Source organism: Symphalangus syndactylus, chromosome 5 (assembly GCF_028878055.3).
Source record: "Symphalangus syndactylus isolate Jambi chromosome 5, NHGRI_mSymSyn1-v2.1_pri, whole genome shotgun sequence".
NCBI classification, from domain to species: domain Eukaryota; kingdom Metazoa; phylum Chordata; class Mammalia; order Primates; family Hylobatidae; genus Symphalangus; species Symphalangus syndactylus.
Window position 1 is genome coordinate 36,558,881 of NC_072427.2, and position 19,396 is coordinate 36,578,276.

The 19,396-nt window shown below is 45.7% G+C and overlaps 2 protein-coding genes and 1 long non-coding RNA gene across 9 annotated transcripts in view; 1 reads left to right on the top strand and 2 right to left on the bottom strand.

Moving 5' to 3' along the window:
* KIF23 (kinesin family member 23) overlaps nucleotides 1-1,419 on the bottom strand; it is a 34,595-nt gene extending 33,176 nt beyond the window's left edge. For 2 of the 4 annotated variants that reach the window (XM_055277969.2, XM_055277967.2), the window contains exon 1: nucleotides 1,233-1,419. In XM_055277969.2, coding sequence (XP_055133944.1) covers nucleotides 1,233-1,243 — 11 coding nt within the window. In that variant the 5' untranslated portion in view covers nucleotides 1,244-1,419. The remainder of the gene's footprint in view (nucleotides 1-1,232) is intronic. The other 2 variants (XM_055277968.2, XM_055277966.2) reach the window with 2 other exon arrangements.
* LOC129482329 (uncharacterized) lies at nucleotides 1,383-18,686 on the top strand. Of its 3 annotated transcripts, XR_008657664.2 has the most exons (4): nucleotides 1,422-1,557; nucleotides 11,453-11,591; nucleotides 16,616-16,819; nucleotides 17,835-18,686. It is a non-coding gene; the product is annotated as an uncharacterized lncRNA (long non-coding RNA). The 3 variants fall into 3 exon arrangements; XR_010121029.1 differs by lacking the exon at nucleotides 11,453-11,591 and having other exon boundaries at nucleotides 1,383-1,557; XR_010121028.1 differs by lacking the exon at nucleotides 1,422-1,557 and having other exon boundaries at nucleotides 8,127-11,591.
* PAQR5 (progestin and adipoQ receptor family member 5) overlaps nucleotides 11,765-19,396 on the bottom strand; it is a 103,198-nt gene continuing 95,566 nt past the window's right edge. For both annotated transcript variants that reach the window (XM_055277971.2, XM_055277972.2), the window contains 3 exons: nucleotides 18,018-18,114; nucleotides 15,484-15,625; nucleotides 11,765-12,151 (listed from right to left, as the gene is read on the bottom strand). In XM_055277971.2, the coding sequence (XP_055133946.2) occupies nucleotides 11,910-12,151; nucleotides 15,484-15,625; nucleotides 18,018-18,114 (481 nt within the window). In that variant the 3' untranslated portion in view covers nucleotides 11,765-11,909. The remainder of the gene's footprint in view (nucleotides 12,152-15,483; nucleotides 15,626-18,017; nucleotides 18,115-19,396) is intronic.

The following is a 19,396-nucleotide window of genomic DNA, read 5'->3' on the forward strand; positions in this document are numbered from 1 at the left end:
CAATTTAACAGAGGCACTACAAATTTGAAAAATCTACAAATAACTGCCCACACTTTACAGACTGACAAGCGATTAACTTCAACACACTATAAAAATGCACATGGAGGAAAACGTTCTTTCGTCAAGATTTATGCCTGTACTTTCAAGAAACAACCAGTCATTGAATGCTGAAAACATTACTCTTTCTCTCCAAACAAAATCCGGTCCCACACTGCCAATTTCTTGGTTTCTTAAGTAGGGGCAATCAAAAAGTTTTTTTGATGGATTTCACCGTTTCTCTAGCATCTCATCTTTTTCCCTTCACATTTATCTATAGGCTAGATATACATTTAACACATTAAAATTAAGTGAGATTATTGGCTTCGACTGTAGTTTGAAAATATTTTTCAAAACATATTCTCAGACGAAACACAAGCAAATTCGTGTTATTCAGTGCAAAATACTTTGTGGTGGGCTTAAGTTAAACTCAATGTATATTTCTTATATACAATTTTTTTCATCTAAAGATTTTGCCTTCAGCCTTTTAATAAACAAGCTGCCTTTTGCAAACGACTCCTCTCCTTTGCACGACAAATATTTCTTTACCCAGGAATAATGCTGCGCCGAAAATATTGGCTTAGGAATGTGGGCGGAGGTTCTCCGCGGCCACAAAATACAGCAGAAGTAACTGGCCTGTGTAAGCGGATGGGCTCGGCCTCAAGGACAGGGTGCTCGGCTGAAAAAAAAAGCTTGCGGCGATCACCGGTGCCTGGGCTCTCCAGAAACGGAGCCCATCTAACCAATGCCCAGCACGCTCGCTCGGCTCCACACACGAGACCACCTCCGACCCGCAGTAAGTCGGCCAACTGCACTCTGGAGGCGGCGGCAGCCAGCGAGGGAGAAGGGGAACTTGAGAAGGGGAAGGCTGTCCCGGGGCCCCGAGGAGGACAGCCCCGCTACCGGGAACCGGGTGCGGCATAAAACACCCCCGGCTTCGGGCCGACCCTTCCTGGCCCCTGGAGGCCCAGGCGGGGCGGCGGGGGGCGACGCGGCAGGGGTCTCCGCGCCCAGGCTCCCGCGGAGCGGCCACACGTGGAGGTTCCCACTTTGGGGTCGCGGCCGCAGGAGCACCGGGCGGGATGCTGTCCGCGCTGCCCGCATCCGGCCGCGGCCTAAGTGGAGACGCCTGCCCCCAGCCCCGCGGCCTCGGCCCCCGTCCGCCCTCCTTCCCTGCTCGGCGACCTCGTACTCACGCTGACTTCATGGCAGCAGGCTCCACGCCGCCCAAACGCGCGCGCGGGACGGCGGGCTGGCGAAGACTGCGGGACGTTAGGACCCGCAGCAGGAACCGGGACTCCGCGACCCAGGCGCGGTGCTCTGCGAAGCCGGCGGCGACGCTAAGACCCCAGGTGAGCTCCCGCCTGGCGCATTTCAAACGGGCCAATCAGCGCCCGTCCGCCGGGAGAGGCAGGACCTCCGCGGAAGTGACTGCACTGCCGGAAGTGGCGCTTGTCTCCTAGGCGACCGACGCTGAAAGCGCCGCGGAGTCGTGTGTCAGGGCTGGAGGGAGATCTTGAGGTATGGTATTTAAACTCTTCCGCCTTGCGATGACGAAACTGAGGGTTTCTTTTCCTCCGTCACAAGAAGTTCAATGGAAGGGCCTTTCCAGGGTTGACTCAGAGGTCGGAATGTCGTTCTGGTGAAAAGTGTTGTATTCCTGGGCTGTGCCCTGCTCCGAGTCTCAGGCTCCCTCTCTCTGGCTCCCAAGTCACCACATTATCTTGGCTTCTTTTCTCTCTCTGATTCACCTTTACTGGGTTTCCCTCCAGCTCTGTCCTATATGTACATTATTTTATCAACTCTTTTTTTTTTTCCTTTTTTATTGTTTGAGGTGGAGTTGCTCTGTCGCCCAGGCTGGAGTGCAGTCTTCAGCTCACTGCAACCTCCGCCTCCCAGGTTCAAGCAATTCTCTTGCCTCAGCCTCCCGAGTAGCTGGGATTACAGGCGCGCACCACCACGCTCAGCTAATTTTTGTATTTTTAGTGGAGATGAGGTTTCACCATACTGGCCAGGGTGGTCTAGGACTCCTGACTTAAGGTGATCTGCCTACCTTGGCCTCCCAAAGTGCTGGGATTACAGGCGTGAGCCACCGCGCCCGGCCTATTTTATCAAATCTTGATTGTGTTTGATCCTGGCCTTACGGAGATGAATAAAATTTGGTCCTTACCCTTGAGGGGCAACCTTTAGAACCTACTCTTGCCTTAGATGAGCTGATTCTATATCACTTCAGTCTTTGACCCTAAGCCGATGACTGTCAAATACACATCTACACCTGGGCTCTCATGGAACTCTAGCCCCTTCTCAACTTCCTGAAGGACCACAGCACTGGTAAGGATAGTCACAATATCCTTGGCCCATATTGTTGGTGCTCAGGAAACGACACCCCAAAGTATGGCTCTTTGGCACACTGAGTGCTTTGAACTAAAGAAGATTGAAAGTGCCTCAGAGAAGCCTTAAAAGCAAAGTCTGTCTCTGACTGTCTCCTGCCCTCTTGTCTCCCACCACTCTGTGTCTCCTAAAGCAAATAATAGAAACCAGAATTTCTGTTCCCCAAGGCGGGTCATGGAAACTAGAACCCCTTTTCTCCCAAGCAAGCCAGAAACATTATTCTAGAAAAACTTAGAAATATTAATCTAGCCTTCCCCCACCTTTTTGTGTAAGAGCTGGCCGTAAAGACATTCTTTGATGTACCTTGTCGTAAGACCCTCGTTCCAAAAGGGTCTTGCCCTACACTCAGGAAGAGGGAAAGCTACACAGAGAGGCCAAGAAGAATCTGAACAGACAGGACTTGCTGGATTCCTCCTTCAGTCTGTTACTATTAGATCATACTCCTTTTGTCCAATCACATTTCTACACAGCTGTCCATTCTTCATCTCATCTAAGCATAAAAATGGACAGCTTTCCCTGGGTCTTTGGGTCTTCATTTCTGAAGGCACTTACGTCACATAAAACTGCGATTCAATAAATTAGTTATCCATTTATCTTGCTAACCTGTCTTTTGTTATGGTAGTGTCAGCTGTGACCCTTAAGATGGGTAAAGAAAAGTATCACACCTTTTCCACCCCTACATTGCACATTAGGATGGTTCCAATTTTTGCTATTACAGATACAGCTATAGTGAATGAACTTGGAAATTTATACAATGCAGGTAAATATGTAGGACACATTTCTAGAAACAGAATTGCTGAGTCAAAGAGTATACACATGTGTAACATTTCACAGATATTGCAAATCATTCTCCATAAAAGCTGTCCAAATGTACACTCCCACCAGCCTGTATGAGAGTGCCTATTTCTCCACAATTCTCAAAGTGTTATCAAACTTTTCAGTAGATATCAATCTATTGATATCTGTTATCAATTGGTGAGAAGAAACATGTAGTTAAAATTTTCATTTATTTTCAGATAAATAATGTTGTTTATTCATATATTTAAGAGCCCTTTTGATTCCTTCTCTATCAACTGTGTTCATATTCTTTGCCTCTTTGTTCTATTGGTTGTTAGTTTTTCTTAATGATTTGTGAAAGTTCTTATACTAAAAAAAAATGGTCCTCATCCAAAATACGAGTTTAAATATTTTTATTGTTCACATTTTGGTTGTTTTTATTTGTATATGTATATGAAAAAATTTCAGGTAGACAGATTAATCCGTCTTTTCTTTCGTGGCTTCTGTTTTGTGTCATACTGGAAAAATACATCCATTCTGAGTTTTTTAATTTTATTTCCCATTTTTTGTTTCCTAGTGCTTTTATTGCTTTGCTTCTTATGTTGAAGTCTTTGAATCATTAGGACTTTGTTGTCAAGCTACAGTTTGGTATTTTATTTGTTTGTTTGTTTTGTTTTGTTTTTTGAGACGGAGTCTCTGTCACCCGGGCTGGAGTGCAGTGGCGCAATCTCAGCTCACTGCAACTTCCGCCTCCAGGGTTCAAGCGATTCTCCTGCCTCGGCCTCCCAAGTAGCTGGGACTACAGGGGTGTGCCACCATGCCAGGCTAATTTTTTGTGTTTTTAAGAGAGATGGGGTTTCACCATGCTGGCCAGGCTGGTCTTGAACTTCTGACCTCAAGTGCTCCACCTGCCTCGGCCTCCCAAAGTGCTAGGATTACAGGTGTGAGACACCGCACCCAGCCTAGAGTTTGGAATTTTATCATTTAGGAATTGGACTTGGTTGCTGACTACTTATATCCTAGTTGCTCTTCAGTTTAGCTTCTACCTCAGGCTCTCCATTGGAACTCTTGTCACCAAAATTACCACTTCCTTGATGTTAAATCTATTTGACCTTTGTCTTACTTGACTTCTTAACAACACTAAAAAATGTTGCCCATTCCTTTCTTCCCATGCCTTTATTTTTTCTCCTAGCTGTCTAGCCCTTCTTTCTCAGTCTCCTTTGTGAGTTCTTTTTTCTCCCTTAAATGTTGGGGCTCAGGGTTTAGAGCTGGTCACTAGGTGTGCCTTTTCCCTAGGCACTCTCAAGCACTCATATGGCTTCACATACCATTCATGTTTGCTCTTCTGAGCTCCAGAGCCATATATCCAACTGTCTTCTGGATTCTCCACTTCGATATCCCACAAGCATCTCACACCTAACACATTCTAATCTCTTCTCCCAAACTTGCTCCCTCTCAGTGGATGGCATCTGCCAAGCCAGAGTCTAAGGCACCATTTTTGGCTTTTCTTTCTTCTTCTGTCTCAATATTCAATCACTAAATCTTAACAGTTCTACCTACTAAGTAGCCAAACCTCCAAACCGCTCCACTTTTCTCTGTCTCCTTGGCCACCATCATCTCTTGTCTGATAAAGACAGCAGTCTCCTAACAGGCCTCTCTGCTGCCACTTTCCAATCCAGTTTCCATTTTGCTCACCTGTAGATCACGGATCTGATTATGTCACACACCTATATGAAACTCTGCAGTGGTTCCCCATTGTTGAAGACCCACCACAGAGCCCTGAGGCGCTTCCTCTGGGGCTCGTCACCCATCACTGCCGCCTGTCCCCTCCAGTCATGTTGAACTGCAGTGCCCTGAACACACTGGGCTCACATGCCATTCTCTGTGCTGTCATGCTCTCCTCCCTCCTTTCCTCTGACAATGCCTTGCCTTCAGTTCTCCGCAGATCTGCCAGCTACCCTGCTGTGGATACTGGGCCCCATGGTACAGCCCCCACGCCCCCAGAACTGCCCTTTCCCACTCACTGCACCTGTTGACTTGTTTCAGCACTCACATTCCAATTGGCAGTCACTGTTCATTCCTGTCTCCTCTACTGGCTTATCCCCACAGCCTCACTAGATGGCATTGTTGCATGCCCAGTGCCTAGCAGTGCAGGTGCCCCATACATAGCTTGAAGGGATGAATGAATCCATCCCTTCAAAGAACACTCCAGTTGAGGACCCAGTTACATCACACCACCTCCAGCTTCTCTTCAGGATAGTTTCTTCTTCCTCCCTCACTTCTGTATTAAAGCTCTCTGGCTTATTAATTTCCTTAAAACTACCAAATAATTACATCATTTCGCTATTCAAAAATATCAAAGGGCTACCTATAGCCATTAAAAGATTGGCATTTTACCATAGAATTAGAGATCCAGATCAGGAGTGAGCACAGGAGGGTGGGGAGAGGAGAACTGAGGGGCTTTTTTCTTTCTAAAGTCAAGTATTTTAGGTATAATTTACATACAGTAAAATGGACCCTTTTTAGTTGTATTGTTCCATATATTTGACAAATATATAGTATGCTGTAACCACAATCAAATGCGTATTTCCATCACAGTGGAAAATTCTCTGTGCTGCCCCTACTCCCAGGCCTTGGCAACTACTTTTCTGATTTTCTTCCCTATACTTTTGCCTTTTCCAGAATGTCTTTTCTTTCACTCAGCATAATGCTTTGATATTTTCATCAATGTGTTGCATGTACCAGTAATTTGTTCCCTTATTGTTGCTGAGTCTATTCCACTGTATGAATGCAGGACAATTTATTCATTCACCAGTTGGACATTTAGGTTGTTTCTACTTTCTGGAGATTATGAAACTGGTATAATTATTTGTGTTAAAGTCTTTATGTAGGTGTGTTTTTATTTCTCTTGGGTGGGATTGTGGGTCTTATGGTAAGTTTAACTTTACTAGAAACTGTTAAATTGGACCAGGCAAGTCTTATCCAAATCATTGAAGAGGGGCTGACACTACACAAATTTGAAACCATGTGTTAATCCAAACACCCAGATAAGCAAGTCCAGCTATGGGAACTCAGTAAACACCAATGACCAGAAACTGCTGAAGCCCAGAGTGTTTGAGGGGAGGCAGTAAAATGGAGACAGCACTGCCTTGGGAGCTTGGACATGCTCCACACACTGTTCCCTCCCAGGCCCTGCTGGTCACTGAGTGGCCTTAGAAACATTGTCTCAGGTTCCCAGGCTATGAATCTCTCTAGCCAGGCCATTTATAACATGAATGATTAGATGTTAATGTTTACATACACAAAACACAAATTAATAAAATCAACCCGGGTGTGTGTTGGGAGGTTGGGGGACTGTAAAATTTACACAAAAAGAAACAAATGACTTGTACTATATTTCAAATAAATAGCATACACAGAAAGGGGGAAATAACCCAGGTAACTGTGACTATTTAGAATCAAGCTTGCCCTCAGGGTCAAGACAAAAAAAACTTGAAACTTATTGAATTCTAATTAGTAGGCACAGACATTAGTTGGTAATTCTGAAACAACATTCTGTACATTCTAGGATTGAGCAAATAAAATGTATAATGGGCTGGGTGAGGTGGCTCATGCCTGTAATCCCAGCATGTTGGGAAGCTGAGGCAAGTCTATCACTTGAGGTCGGGAATTCGAGTCCAGCCTGGCCAACATGATGAAACCCTGTCTCTACTAAAAATGCAAAAATTAGCCAGGTATTTTGGCACACGCCTGTAATCCCAGCTACTTGGGAGGCTGAGGCAGAAGAATCGCTTGAACATGGGAGGCAGAGGTTGCAGTGAGCCAACATCGTGCCACTGCTCTCCAGCCTGGGCAACAGAGTGAGACTTCTTCCCAAAAAATAAAATAAAATAAAATAAAAAATAAAATGTATTGTGGCTAATGGGAGTCAGCTCTCTCACTGTTGGAAAAGGGAGGAAAGGAGAAAAGGTGAAAAGTACCTGGGAATTCTTTGCACTATTTTGCAACGTTTTTCTAAGTCTGAAATTGTGTTTAAAAATGGTTGGACTATATCAGTGCTTCTAAACTCCCTTATATTAAAAATTACCTACAGCTTTAGCTAAAAATTTGAAACTACAGGATCCCCTCCCCCACTGTGGGTAGTCTGTGTCAGTGTGTTTGGGCCTGAGAATCTGCATTATACATCATCGAACAAATTTTAAAAGGGCTGAATTAAATGATCTTTGAGGGCCTTTCCTTCTGTGTTCTGGAGGAGGCAAAAAAGTTCAGCCTGTTTCAGAAATCTGTTGCTTAGCATGAAGAGAATGAGCGTGGCAACTGTCTGAAGTTAATTTCCTATGAGTTGACACATTCCATACAAGTACCAAGAGACATAGGAAAGCCGTATAGGCAATTTCTCAAGGGAAAAAAAAATCAGGAAAATCTCAGAATTCTTCAAAAGTCAATCATCCAGATATCTTCTGGAGTTAACATCCTTCCAGTAGAACAAGTACCTGCCAGCCTTGGGACCCCTCTACTTAGCTCAACCTGCAATGCCTTCCCCCGACAAGCTGACAAGGCTGGCTCCTTTTTGCCCATCAAGTCTTCCTCAAATGTCAGCTTATCAGAGTGACCATCAATTCACATGTGCCCTACTAGGCTTAGTTTCTTTACAGCACTTATTGTCTGGATTCATCTATATATCATGTCTGCCTGCCCAACCAGAACACTAGCTTCATTAGGGAGGGACATTGTAGGGTTTTTTCTCTTGTGTATCCCCAGTTCCTAGGACAGTGGCCATTCTATACATCCTAAGCACTAACTATTCATTGAATGATTTACTGATATATATCTGTATAGGGATCTGTTTCTCATGGTGAATGAACACGCTTGCAGTGTGGTAGATAAAACATAACCAAATTAAGTGGCAAACAGGATTTTATGATAATAAATAAATTCTGTTTATTTTTTTCTCTAACATAGTTCAAGAAAACCAGACATTAGTGTAAGTTGGAGAACATCTGAGTTTGGAAACAGGTCTTTGCCTTAATGGATTGTTGACTAGAAAATCAGAGGCCGACATTCAAATAATATGTTTCGAAGTGTTGTTGTACGGTGTTAATAGGTGTTTCATATAAAAGGGTATCATGGACTGGGTGCAGTGTGGCTCATGCCTGTAATCCCAGCACTTTGGGAGGCTGAGGCAGACAAATCACTTGAGTTCAGGCATTCTAAACCAGCCTGGGCAGCATGGCAAAATCCCATCTCTACAAAAAATTAGCCAGGCTTGGTGGCATGCACCTGTAGTCCCAGCTACTCAGGAGGCTGAGGTGGGAAGATCACTGAAGCCTGTCAGGCAGAGGTTGCAGTGAGCCAAGATTGCAACACCACACTCCAACCTGGGCAACAGAACAAGACCCTGTCTCAAAAAATATTTTTTTAATTAAAAAAATTTAAAGGGTACCATAAGGTACAAAATAGTGTCAAATGAAGGGTTTCCTGAACATATCTGACAATGCCATTCTACTCCACCCCACCTTCCTCAGAACCTCTCATTTGAGCAAGGTTCTGCTGGGCGGGGCAGGGCGGGGAACAACACTTCAGCAGACCAAATATTTAAACTGCTTTATACACAGAAGGCCTCTGAATTTCCCACAACATCCTACCAACAATTACAAATTCTTTTTTTTTTTTTTTTGAGGCAGGGTCTTGCCCTGTTGCCCAGTCTGGAGTGCAATGGCGCAATGATAGCTCACTGCAGCATCCAACTCCTGGGTTCAAGCAATCCTCCCACATCACCCTCCACAGTAGCTGGGACCACAGGTGTGCACCACCACAACTAGCTAGTTTTAACATTTTTTTTATAGAGACAGTGTCTGGCTCTATTGCCCAGGCTGGTCCCGAATTCTTGGGCCCAAGCAGTCCTCCCACTTCAGCCTCCCGAACTGCTGGGATTACAGGCATGAGCCGCTGCATCCAGCCACAGATTCATTCATTCATTCGTTCTTTCTTTATTTTAAGACTAGTCAAGTGCAGTAGTGAGAAGAGGGGAAGAGTAGAACAAGGAGCTTGATCTGTAACTGACTGTGAACAATCAATTGAGCTAACTCACTACCTTCAGACCAGCCACAAATTCATTTCTTTAGAAAAAAGATGAGAATTATTTTCTAAAAACTGAGCAATGGAAAAGGAACCCCTTCAATGGGTAAAGGGAGCTAAAGTTAACTGAATGGCCTTATTCATATACATTCAAGTTTTATCGCAGTTGTAAGGTCTGGTAAATTTTTGAGTAGTGCTTCTCAAGCAAGGGGAGCAGGGAGAGGTACATCCCATTAGGAATGTGCTACCCTCCCCACCACAGTCTTTTTTGAGACAATGCCATGGTGAGCAATTGTTACCAATGGGAATGTGTCACGTCTTTTTAAAAATTGAGACCCACTCCAGTGAGGTCTTCAGCTGACCCCCTGCCAACCTTTTAGACTTTCTGAGATGGCTTGGATGAAATTATACTCACATTAGACATCTAATGCCTATTATTTAATACTTAATGATAATTAATATATTTGAACCCTTTCTCATTTTGCACAGGAAGCTTTCAAATCAGTGTGCTGCAAACTGTCGTAAAATTCTGATTTATAACACTGTCCCCAAAAGTATATAATGGGACTAAAGTTTACCAAACTTATAAAAATGTTATGAAACACTGAATCTTATTTTGTTGATTTAACATTTCATTTTCATCATTAGGCATGTGAAAAAGCAACATAAGCAAAGATTAAATAATCTAAAAATCCTTCAAATTGATCATTCATTATTTCAGTACTTACTGAGCTAAACATTATTTTGTTATCTGTAAAGGAGAGAATGTAAAACACTGTATGTCTTTGGCATTACTAGAAAGGGGTATTTAAACTTTGTACCTTTTTTTGCCATAAAATTGAAGTTATGGTAAGATGAAATGGAAGCCCACAGGTCCTGTTGGTGTGGAATTCCACTAATAATGTCAGATTGTTGCCAAAAAAACAAATTTTGTCATACAGCTTGCAATTAACATACCAAAAATTTACCAGCCCGTATAATTTTATCAGTCTGCCTTCCCCAGAGGAAGTAAACAGATAATAAAACTAATGAAATCATATTTCTTGACCACTCTCATCCAATATAAATTGTTACTTGTCCTTAGAGGATTAGACAGTGAGCTGTTTACAAGGCCATTCAAATGTCTGGGCTAGTTAATGTTAGAGGCAGTAGTCTAAAATATGGAGTATTCCTGAGTCAGCAAAGAGGATCCTGCATTGTGAGGAAGCCCCCCTAAGTCATTACCAAGTGCAGATCAGGGTTTGATGGGCCTCTGTCAAAAGTTGTTTTGCATCCGCATTTCTGTGTTCCCTGAAAACACCATGAAATACTGAACTTTAATCAGTAATGCAACAAATGAGAAAATGCTCAGTGTTTTAGAACTATTCAGAGTAGAAAACTCTGGAACATAAAATGGGGGTTATGCCTTACTTGGTGAGTTGCTAAAACTTGAGATCAGGCGAAACAAAGCTGATAGGTCCAATGCCTTTTGGAACGTGTAACACCAGCAGTTCTTCAAGTTTGGCCTCTGGCCCTCCTGTATTAGAATCATCTGGGAGACTTGCTCCAGTGCAGATCTCCTCTACAAAACCTACATTTAACCTAGTGAAGCAGAACCCCCTGGTTTTCCCCAGGAGTCTGCATTTGTCACAAGCTTACTAGATGTTTCTGATTCACAGTAAAGCTTGAGAACACTATATGTGACCACCCCGCTGGCAATGTAATTAACAACTTCTTACACATATGGATACTAAATTTTGCAACATATTTGAAATGCTGAAGCAATATCAAATGTATGGCATCCCCAAATACAGCAATTTCCATTGGTTTAAAAAGTGGCATATGAGCACAACCAACTGGGATTAACTCAGTCAACTCTTATGGTTTAACACATTTTACCTGCACCGAAAAATACTTTGCAGATCAAACTGGCAACCAGAAAACAGAACATAACAGAACACACGACACCCCGCTGTGGACTTTTAAGAAAAAAACTGACAAACTCCAAATCCATAATGACATGAGAACTTGTACTTTGAAGGCAGAATGGACTTGTGGGAAGAGAGGACTCCCCTTCTGTTCTCCCTTCACTAGGCGGAGAAGGGAAGAAGGTCTCTCCCCAAACAGCTCTCTTCATTCTGGAATGTTTTGCCAGTCCCCAAGGCGCTCAGTGACCAACTTTCTTTCACAGGTCCTCCCAGTGACTGACATGGCTCATTCTCCCAAAGTAGTTGAGAGGCCACTACGAGAGCTCTTGAGAGAAGCTTTGTGACATCAAATTCATCAAATGAAGCAAGATTCATTTTTAAAGAATAATACAAAGCTCCAGGGTAATATGCTTAATCCAATTGTTTAAATAGAATTAAAAACTCCATTTTAAGTAAATTTAAAATTAATGAAATATCAATAGTTTGCCTTAACAAGGACTTGCTTGAACCATGTTCTCCTTTTAAAATCACACACACAGAATCAGTATACATTTAGAGAAATTTCCCCAGCTGAATACGTTTTTGACATGAATTTATTCAAAAGACACCAATCATCATGAATGTTTTAGGCCATGATAAGCTGTAACCACCTCCGGCTTATGGTGGTTAGGGTGTTGCAGCTTAATGTTGACATCTGGCATGAAAAGCTTATGATCTGAGTCATGTTTCTTTTTTATGTAATTCTGGCTTGGGAATCCGATACAGAGCAGCTGAGAAATAAATTATGTTGCTGAGGCTGAAGATGATGCACAGAAGTATGGCTCCAGCTATCTGAGAGACAGAGAAGGGCTTGGAGGTGGCCAGGAGCCATTCCTTCCTCAGAGTCTTGTCCAGAAGTATGGCTTCCATCTGCATGTGCGTGGCCAGGATCACACACACGTGAAACAGCTGGTGACTGTGACCTATGGCAAACACAAAAGGCCATCAAGATCAGCAATGTAAAGGAATGAGTACTGATACACGCTATGGCATGTATGCTAAAAATGATGCTAAGTGAAAGAAACCAGACAGGAGACCGCATATTATATGAAATCTCCAGAATATGCAAATCCATAAAGAAAGAGAGTAGATTAGTGGCTGCCTCAAGCAGGGGGTGAGAATAGGGATTAACAGTGCATGGGTCTGATGGAGGGGATGAAAATGTTCTAAAACTGATGTATGGTGAATTTACTGAAAATATCATTAAATTGTATACTTGACAGAGAATTATTGAATATGTGAAATATACCTTAATAAATTTATTTTTAAGAAGCAATATGGGAAAAATAAAAGGCCCATCAGAGAAAACCAAATCCAAATTCTTTTTTAAAACAACTTATCCACCAGTCTCATTTTTTGGATGAAAAAATTGGCACCAAAGGTCATCTCTTGAGGGCCAGCACTGATCAGCTCAGAGTCTCACTTCAGTGCTGAGGGAGAAGCTGGCTGAATTTTCTGTTGGCCACTAACCAAGTGGACCTCTCCCTACTGCCAGTTAGTCACAGATATGACCAGGACTCTTCTTCCCCAATGCCATGCTGGACCCAGCTCACATGGTGTCCTTCACAGAGGCTGGGAGCCTAGTAGAGGGTGGTGGGAGTGACAGGGACAGGGACATGCTGGGTGGTTGGTGGTTGGTGAGAAAACAAATCCAATGCCTAGGGTCAGGGGCAGCTTTAGGGGACAACCCTCAGACCCCAGAAGTAAGGAGGAGACCACATGTGTTATGGGCTGAATGATGTCCCTGAAAAATACATGTGCTGAAGTCTTAACCCCCAGAATGAGACCATATTTGCAGATAGGATCTTTAGAGAAATAAGTAAAAATGAAGTCTCTAAGATGGGCCTAATCCACTATGACTGGTGTCCTTATAAGGAAAGGAGGTTAGGCCAGGTGCGGTGGTTCACGCCTGTAATCCCAGCACTTTGGGAGGTCGAGGTGGGCGGATCACGAGGTCAGGAGATTGAGACCATTTTGGCTAACATGATGAAACCTCGTCTCTACTAAAAATACAAACATTAGCCGGGCGTGGTGGCACGTGCCTGTAATCTCAGCTACTTGGGAGGCTGAGGCGGGAGAATGGCATGAACCCGGGGCAGAGCTTGCAGTGAGCCGAGATCATGCCACTGCATTCCAGCCTAGGCGACAGAGCGAGACTCCATCTCAAAAAAAAAAAAAGAAAAAGAAAAGAAAAGGAGGTTAGGACACAGACATGCATATATACAAAGAAAAAGATCATGTGAAGACAGATGGAAAGAACGGCCATCGACAAGCCAGAGAGAGAGGCCTCCAGAGAAGACTACTTTGCCAACACTTTGATCTCAGATTTCCAGCCTCCAAAATTGTGAGAAAATAAATTTCAGTTGTTTAGGCCACAACAGTCTGTGATACTTTGTTATGGCAGCCCTAGCAAACTAATGCAACATAAGAGTTAAATAAGGATTCTCTTTTGGTTTAAAAAAAATAAAAAGGCTGGGCATGGTGGCTCACGCCTGTAATCCCAGCACTTTGGGAGGCCGAGACGGGCGGATCACAAGGTCAGGAGATCGAGACCATCCTGGCTAACACAGTGAAACCCCATCTTTATTAAAAATACAAAAAATTAGCCGGGCGCAGTAGCGGGCGCCTGTAGTCCCAGCTACTCGGGAGGCTGAGGCAGGAGAATAGCGTGAAGCCGGGAGGCGGAGCTTGCAGGGAGCGGAGCTCGGGCCACTGCACTCCAGCCTGGACGACAGAGCGAGACTCCGTCTCAAAAAAAAAAAAAAGAAAGAAAGAAACCTGAGTGATAGCAAAAGAAGGCCCAGGGCCATTTTTCCTGCAACCCCAAAACTTGCTACACAGCCACCTCTACTTTATCAAGCGGGGCTGGGGAGGTGGACATGGCAGTCAGGATGCTGGTGACTCCGATTCCCTGGCCTCTCCTTTTCCTCCTTTTTGGAAATCTGTTCTCTAAGCATTTTGCTAGTTACAACCCCTTCTGACACAACAAAAGAAGAAAAGGAGATAAAACTTTAATCAGATCAAACAAACTGCATCTGGCCACATCTCTTAGTGAGAGGAGATGGAAAATCAGCAACAAAATGGGCTTGGAGAGAAGCAAGCTTCCTGCCCTGGTGGGGACAATGACTGGCCCTTTGATTCCCATGTACTCACCTAAGGAACTCTCACCCTAAAGTCTTGTCAGCCTCACCAGAAGTGATGCAAGGGTGCCTCCTCCTAGCTAGTCCCAGAGCCAGAGCGGAGGAGGCACATTCTGCAGGGCCCCGCCCCTCCTTCCCTAAACAGAGCCGGGAAAGAACTCTGCCAGCAGGTGGAAACCCCCGTGACTCTGACACCTTCTCTCCACCACATCACCTCAAACTTAAGTGAGCTCAGGTTCATCTGGAGGATGACGGCCTCTGTGTGAGTATTGGGTTTTACTCCTGGAGTTTCTGGTTCAGGAGGTCTGTGGTGGGGCCTGAGAATCTGCATGTTCTCAGATGATGCTGATGCTGCTGACTGATGACCACCCCTTGAGAAACCACTGCTCTACCCTGAACTCCTGGCCCCCTCCCGTCCACCATGCTCAAGACAAAGAAAGATACTTTCCCCTTTTCTGCACAGCCCCGTGTTGTCTGGTACCCTCAGAGCCATCTTCATCCTGTCTTTCCTCTTTCTCTCCTCGGCTGCCCCCAATGTACTTTTTTTTTTCTCTTCAGATAGGATCTCTCTCACCCAGGCTAGAGTGCAGTGCACGATCATGGCTCACTGCAGTCTCAACCTTCCAGGCTCAAACCAACGCCTCCCGAGTAGCTGGGACCACAGGCGCACGCCACCACACCCAGCTAATTTTTGTATTTTTTGTAGAAATGCAGTTTCACTATGTTGCTCAGGACTGTCTTGAGCGCAGGCTCAAATAATCTGCCCACCTTGGCCTCCCAAAGTGCTGGGATTACATGTGTAAGCCACCACGCCCAGCCCCAGTGTTCACTTAATCATGGGATTCCATGTTCTGGATGACAATAAGACACACTGGCTCCATACCCCATCAGAATGCTTTAGGCTCCTGGGCCCGCCTGCCCTCCATCCTGCCCATACTACCTAACAATGCACCTGCTGTAGACATCCTGGCCTCTGTCAGCTTGCAGTGTTACTCACCTTGGTCTCTCTCCCTGCCCTTCCCTGCCCTTTGCAGCTACGCGCACTGGAGTCAGGGACAGGACCCTCCCCAGTCAGGAGGGCAATGAGCAGAGCAGCAGGGCCGTTGCCCACTCACCGATGTAGTCAAAGCGTCCAGGGGCTAGGCGTTCTGGCAGGTGTGCAGAGTACAAGAAAGAGGCCAGGAGGGTCATGATCATGTGCTTCTGGTGGTACGAGGTGGCTTCATTTTGTGCACTCTCCCCTGGGAACAGGAATAGCTGCAGGTGTTTAAAGAAACGTCAGGTCTTGAGAGGACAGGCCTGAGGCAGGCCCTCTTCCTTCTCAGCACCTGCAGCTGGGACTCTGGGGGCTCTGACACCCACACATGTTAGCACACACACACAAATTCCAGAGGCCAAGGCCCTGGCCTCCTCAGGTCTGTGACCTGATAGAGGAAACTCAGGCACCATGTGAGCAGAACTCCTATCCTGAGTGTGGTCGATTGAGACTCGAGACTATTGTATTTCAGTCCCCCAAATACTCATGAGAGTCTTTTGGGTTATTTACTTACTGAAGCGGGGAGAAAAAGGAAAGAAGGAAGGAATGGGAAAGGAAAAGAAAGACAAAAATCCTATTAGATAATTGGTATTCTTTCTGGGGCAAAATGTAAGTACAGTTGACTCTTAACATACAGGCTAGGGGCATTGACCCCCCGTAATCAAAAGTGCATGCACAACTTTGACTCCCCCAAACTTAATTACTAATAGCCTCCTGTTGACTGGAAGCCTTACCTGTAACAAACTGCCAATTAACACATATTTTGTATATGTATTATATATTGTATTCTTACAATAAAGTAAGCTAGAGAAAAGCAAGTGTTATTGAGAAAATCCCGAGGAGAAGGAAGAAGGGGTTGGTCTTGCTGTCTCATGAGTGGCGGAGGTGGAAGAAAATCCATGTATAAGTTCAAACCCGTGTTTAAGGGTCAACTGTATAGTGGATTCACACGGGAACTCACTTTTTATCAGCACATCCACTGAACTGGTGCTCCTAATTAAGGCTTTAAGGCCTAGAAATCCTGGAAGGCCTTCTGAGTCATCCAAAAGTATCAATGATGGCCACTATATTGTTTCAAAGCTAAGTATAGTTTTTGTATTATTGTTATAAACAGTCATAGTAGCCACCACTTACCGAGGACAGCAGATCAGGCCTCTTACATGCATCATTTCACTTGAGCCACAATTATCATAATTTTCCCCATTTTGCAGATGAGGAGAGTGGGCCAGAGAGTGACTTGCACATCACTTGGTAAGAAGTGAAGTCAGGATCTGAATCCAGGCAGGCTGATTCCAGCATCAACATCACCACTTAAAACTGGACCTCCCCTTCCCTCCGCCCTCCTCTGACTCAGCCACATGCCAGAGGCACAGGACGCTTGTCACAACACAGGACTTGCACTGCCTGATTTGGAGGTACATAAGACAGAATTGCCCTGTCTGCCCTTGGTTTCCTGTGGGTGGTCTGCACCCTCGAGGAAGGAGTGAGGGGAACGGGCTGCAGCCCCGTCTTTGGCACTCCCCCAGACCCACAGAGGCAGAGCACAGAGAACGTGCTCAATGCCCCAGCTGCGGGTGGAGCTCAGCCCCTCCCCTTGTCCCTCAGCCCTGCCATCTGGGCTTTATTCTTCAAGCCCACAGGACACTGCCTCTAGGAGGGAACTTCACTCACCGAGTACTGGACAGACACTGCAGAGCCTATCAGATCCATTGTTTTCCCCCCTACAAAGGAGGGCTAGTACCCTCATGTACAGATGAGGAAACTAATCTGAGGCTCGCAGAGTTGTGTGTCCTGCCTGAGGTCACATAGCCAGTGAGCAGTGGGACCAGAATTTGAACTCAAGCCCATATGGTTTGAAAGTGCATGGACTTTCCCCTTCTTGTCCTACTTGTCCCTCCTACACCCCCTTCCTTTATGCCCTCCATCTCTTTCCCTTCGCTCCTTTAAGATCCTCATTCATGCCTTTTCCCTCAATACTAACAGTATACCACTTGATGATGGAACAATGCATTCCCAAACTCTTGCTACCAGTCAGCACTTGACATGTTCCCCGTGTAATCCTCCCCACAGCCCATGAGGTGTTATCAGGCCCAGCTTACAGATGAGGGAAATCGAGGCATAGAGAACTGGCCCAGGGACTGACAGCAAGTATTGGAGACCTGCCTGCAGAGCTCGCTCTCCTGCCCACTCCACTCAGCCCCAGGCTGCCTGCTCTGCCTGGCTCTATGACGTTCCCGAGCCCCCAGTCATATTGTCAGTCAGGGCCTCTGTGCTTATGCCATCTCCTAACCACTCCTCAAGTGCCACCAAGGCAGCACCTGGGTGTGGGGGAAAGAAAGATCAGACTGTTACTGTGTCTCTGTAGAAAAAGGAAGACATAAGAAACTCCATTTTGATCTATACTAAGAAAAATCTTATTCCTTTTCTCAGTCTCTCGTCCCACCTGATGAGAAATACCCACAGGTGTGGAGGGGCTGGCCCCCTTCACCTGGATCTCGACTCCTGTTTTGTTCTACGGTTCGTGTTGCAGTGCTGTGACCCCCAGAAGCTCAGGAAAACAACTGACTTCCTGGTGTTGCTAACAGGCAGAGAGGAGATGCAGCCGGTCCTTACCCTGTAGAAGATGGGGAGGGAGTCCCACGTGTACGGATAAGCAAAGGCGAGGACACGAATCACCTTACAGAGTCTGGGCTTCTGGATTTCAAGAAACCTAAATCAGGGAAGGAAAATGGGGAGGAAATGGAATGAAAAGAGTCTCAGCAAATTGCACACGCACATGCGTGCACACCAAGGACCTGGTCATCAACAGAAGACAAACATTTTTGTACAAGCTCCTGTGGCCAGCAGCTTCTCCACCAGCCTCGTTCATTCCTCCCACCCCAATGGAAGTGACAAAACTTCAGATGCAAAAAGATCTCCAGAGACACCATCTCCTGACCATGGGAAGCAGTGGTGTCCAGACTAAGCCAGAAAGGAGGCGCTGGGCAGAAACCCTTCGAGGGCCAAGTTATGTAACTGCCAAAGAGCCTTTTAAAACTCTAGTTGCTACAGGGACAGGGAACGGGTAGGGGGAATCAGGGGATCCACTGCCACAGACTCTTGGGGGGCACACTCTGCAAAGGCTGAGATGCACCCATCTAGTTGGAGCCCAGGTATTATCATGCAGGAGACCTGGGTTTGAGTAGGTGTTTGATCCTTGGAGAGCTTTCTGGAATATTTATACCACACACAGGGATACTTGGCTTGGGAAAACTAAATAAACGTGAAGTCTTTCCTTCTCTCCTTCATTGCCACCCTCACCCAACCTCCAATCCAAAGACAGCTGACAGCAACATTAAAACAAGCGATGCTGATTGTTGAGAAGAGAGGCAGGTCCCCCCAAATAGAACATGACAGGGCCTCAGCTGACTTGGGCCCAGCCTGCGGCAGCAGCTCAGGGTATGGGGAACTGGGTAGCACAGAGAGCAGGCTGCACACTGGGAGGACATGGGGAGGGGTAAGGAGGGTCTCTGCACAAAATCACAGCCCTGAACTGAGGCCTGGGTAAGGAAGTGCTCATGGGCCCTGGCTGGGCCACCAAGGCCAGGTAGTAGGGACAGGTACAGTCCCCACATCAATGCTGAGGTGTACTGTGGAGGGCTGTGTCCTCCCTTGGGGCCCACAGGGCTGCAGGGTAAGGAACCCAGCACAGTGGATGCACAGCCACACGCTAAGGCTCTTGGGATGGCTGTTCTGATGCAGTCTGTAAAGGCAATGCATGCATTTGGGCCCTTTCAGCCTTTGCTGACAGTTCTGCCCCTTATCACACTGGAGGGATGGGGTCTGTGTCCTGCTGTGGCTCCCACCTCTGCTCCCAAGAACCTCGGTCCCAGTCCACAAGCCTGTTCTTTCTCCTTCAAATGCCATCTGCTGTTTCCTCTGAGCCCAGACCGATTTCACCTGGCCAGCCTGTTCATGTCTCGTATGAGCCAGTAAAGCCACCTGACCATAAA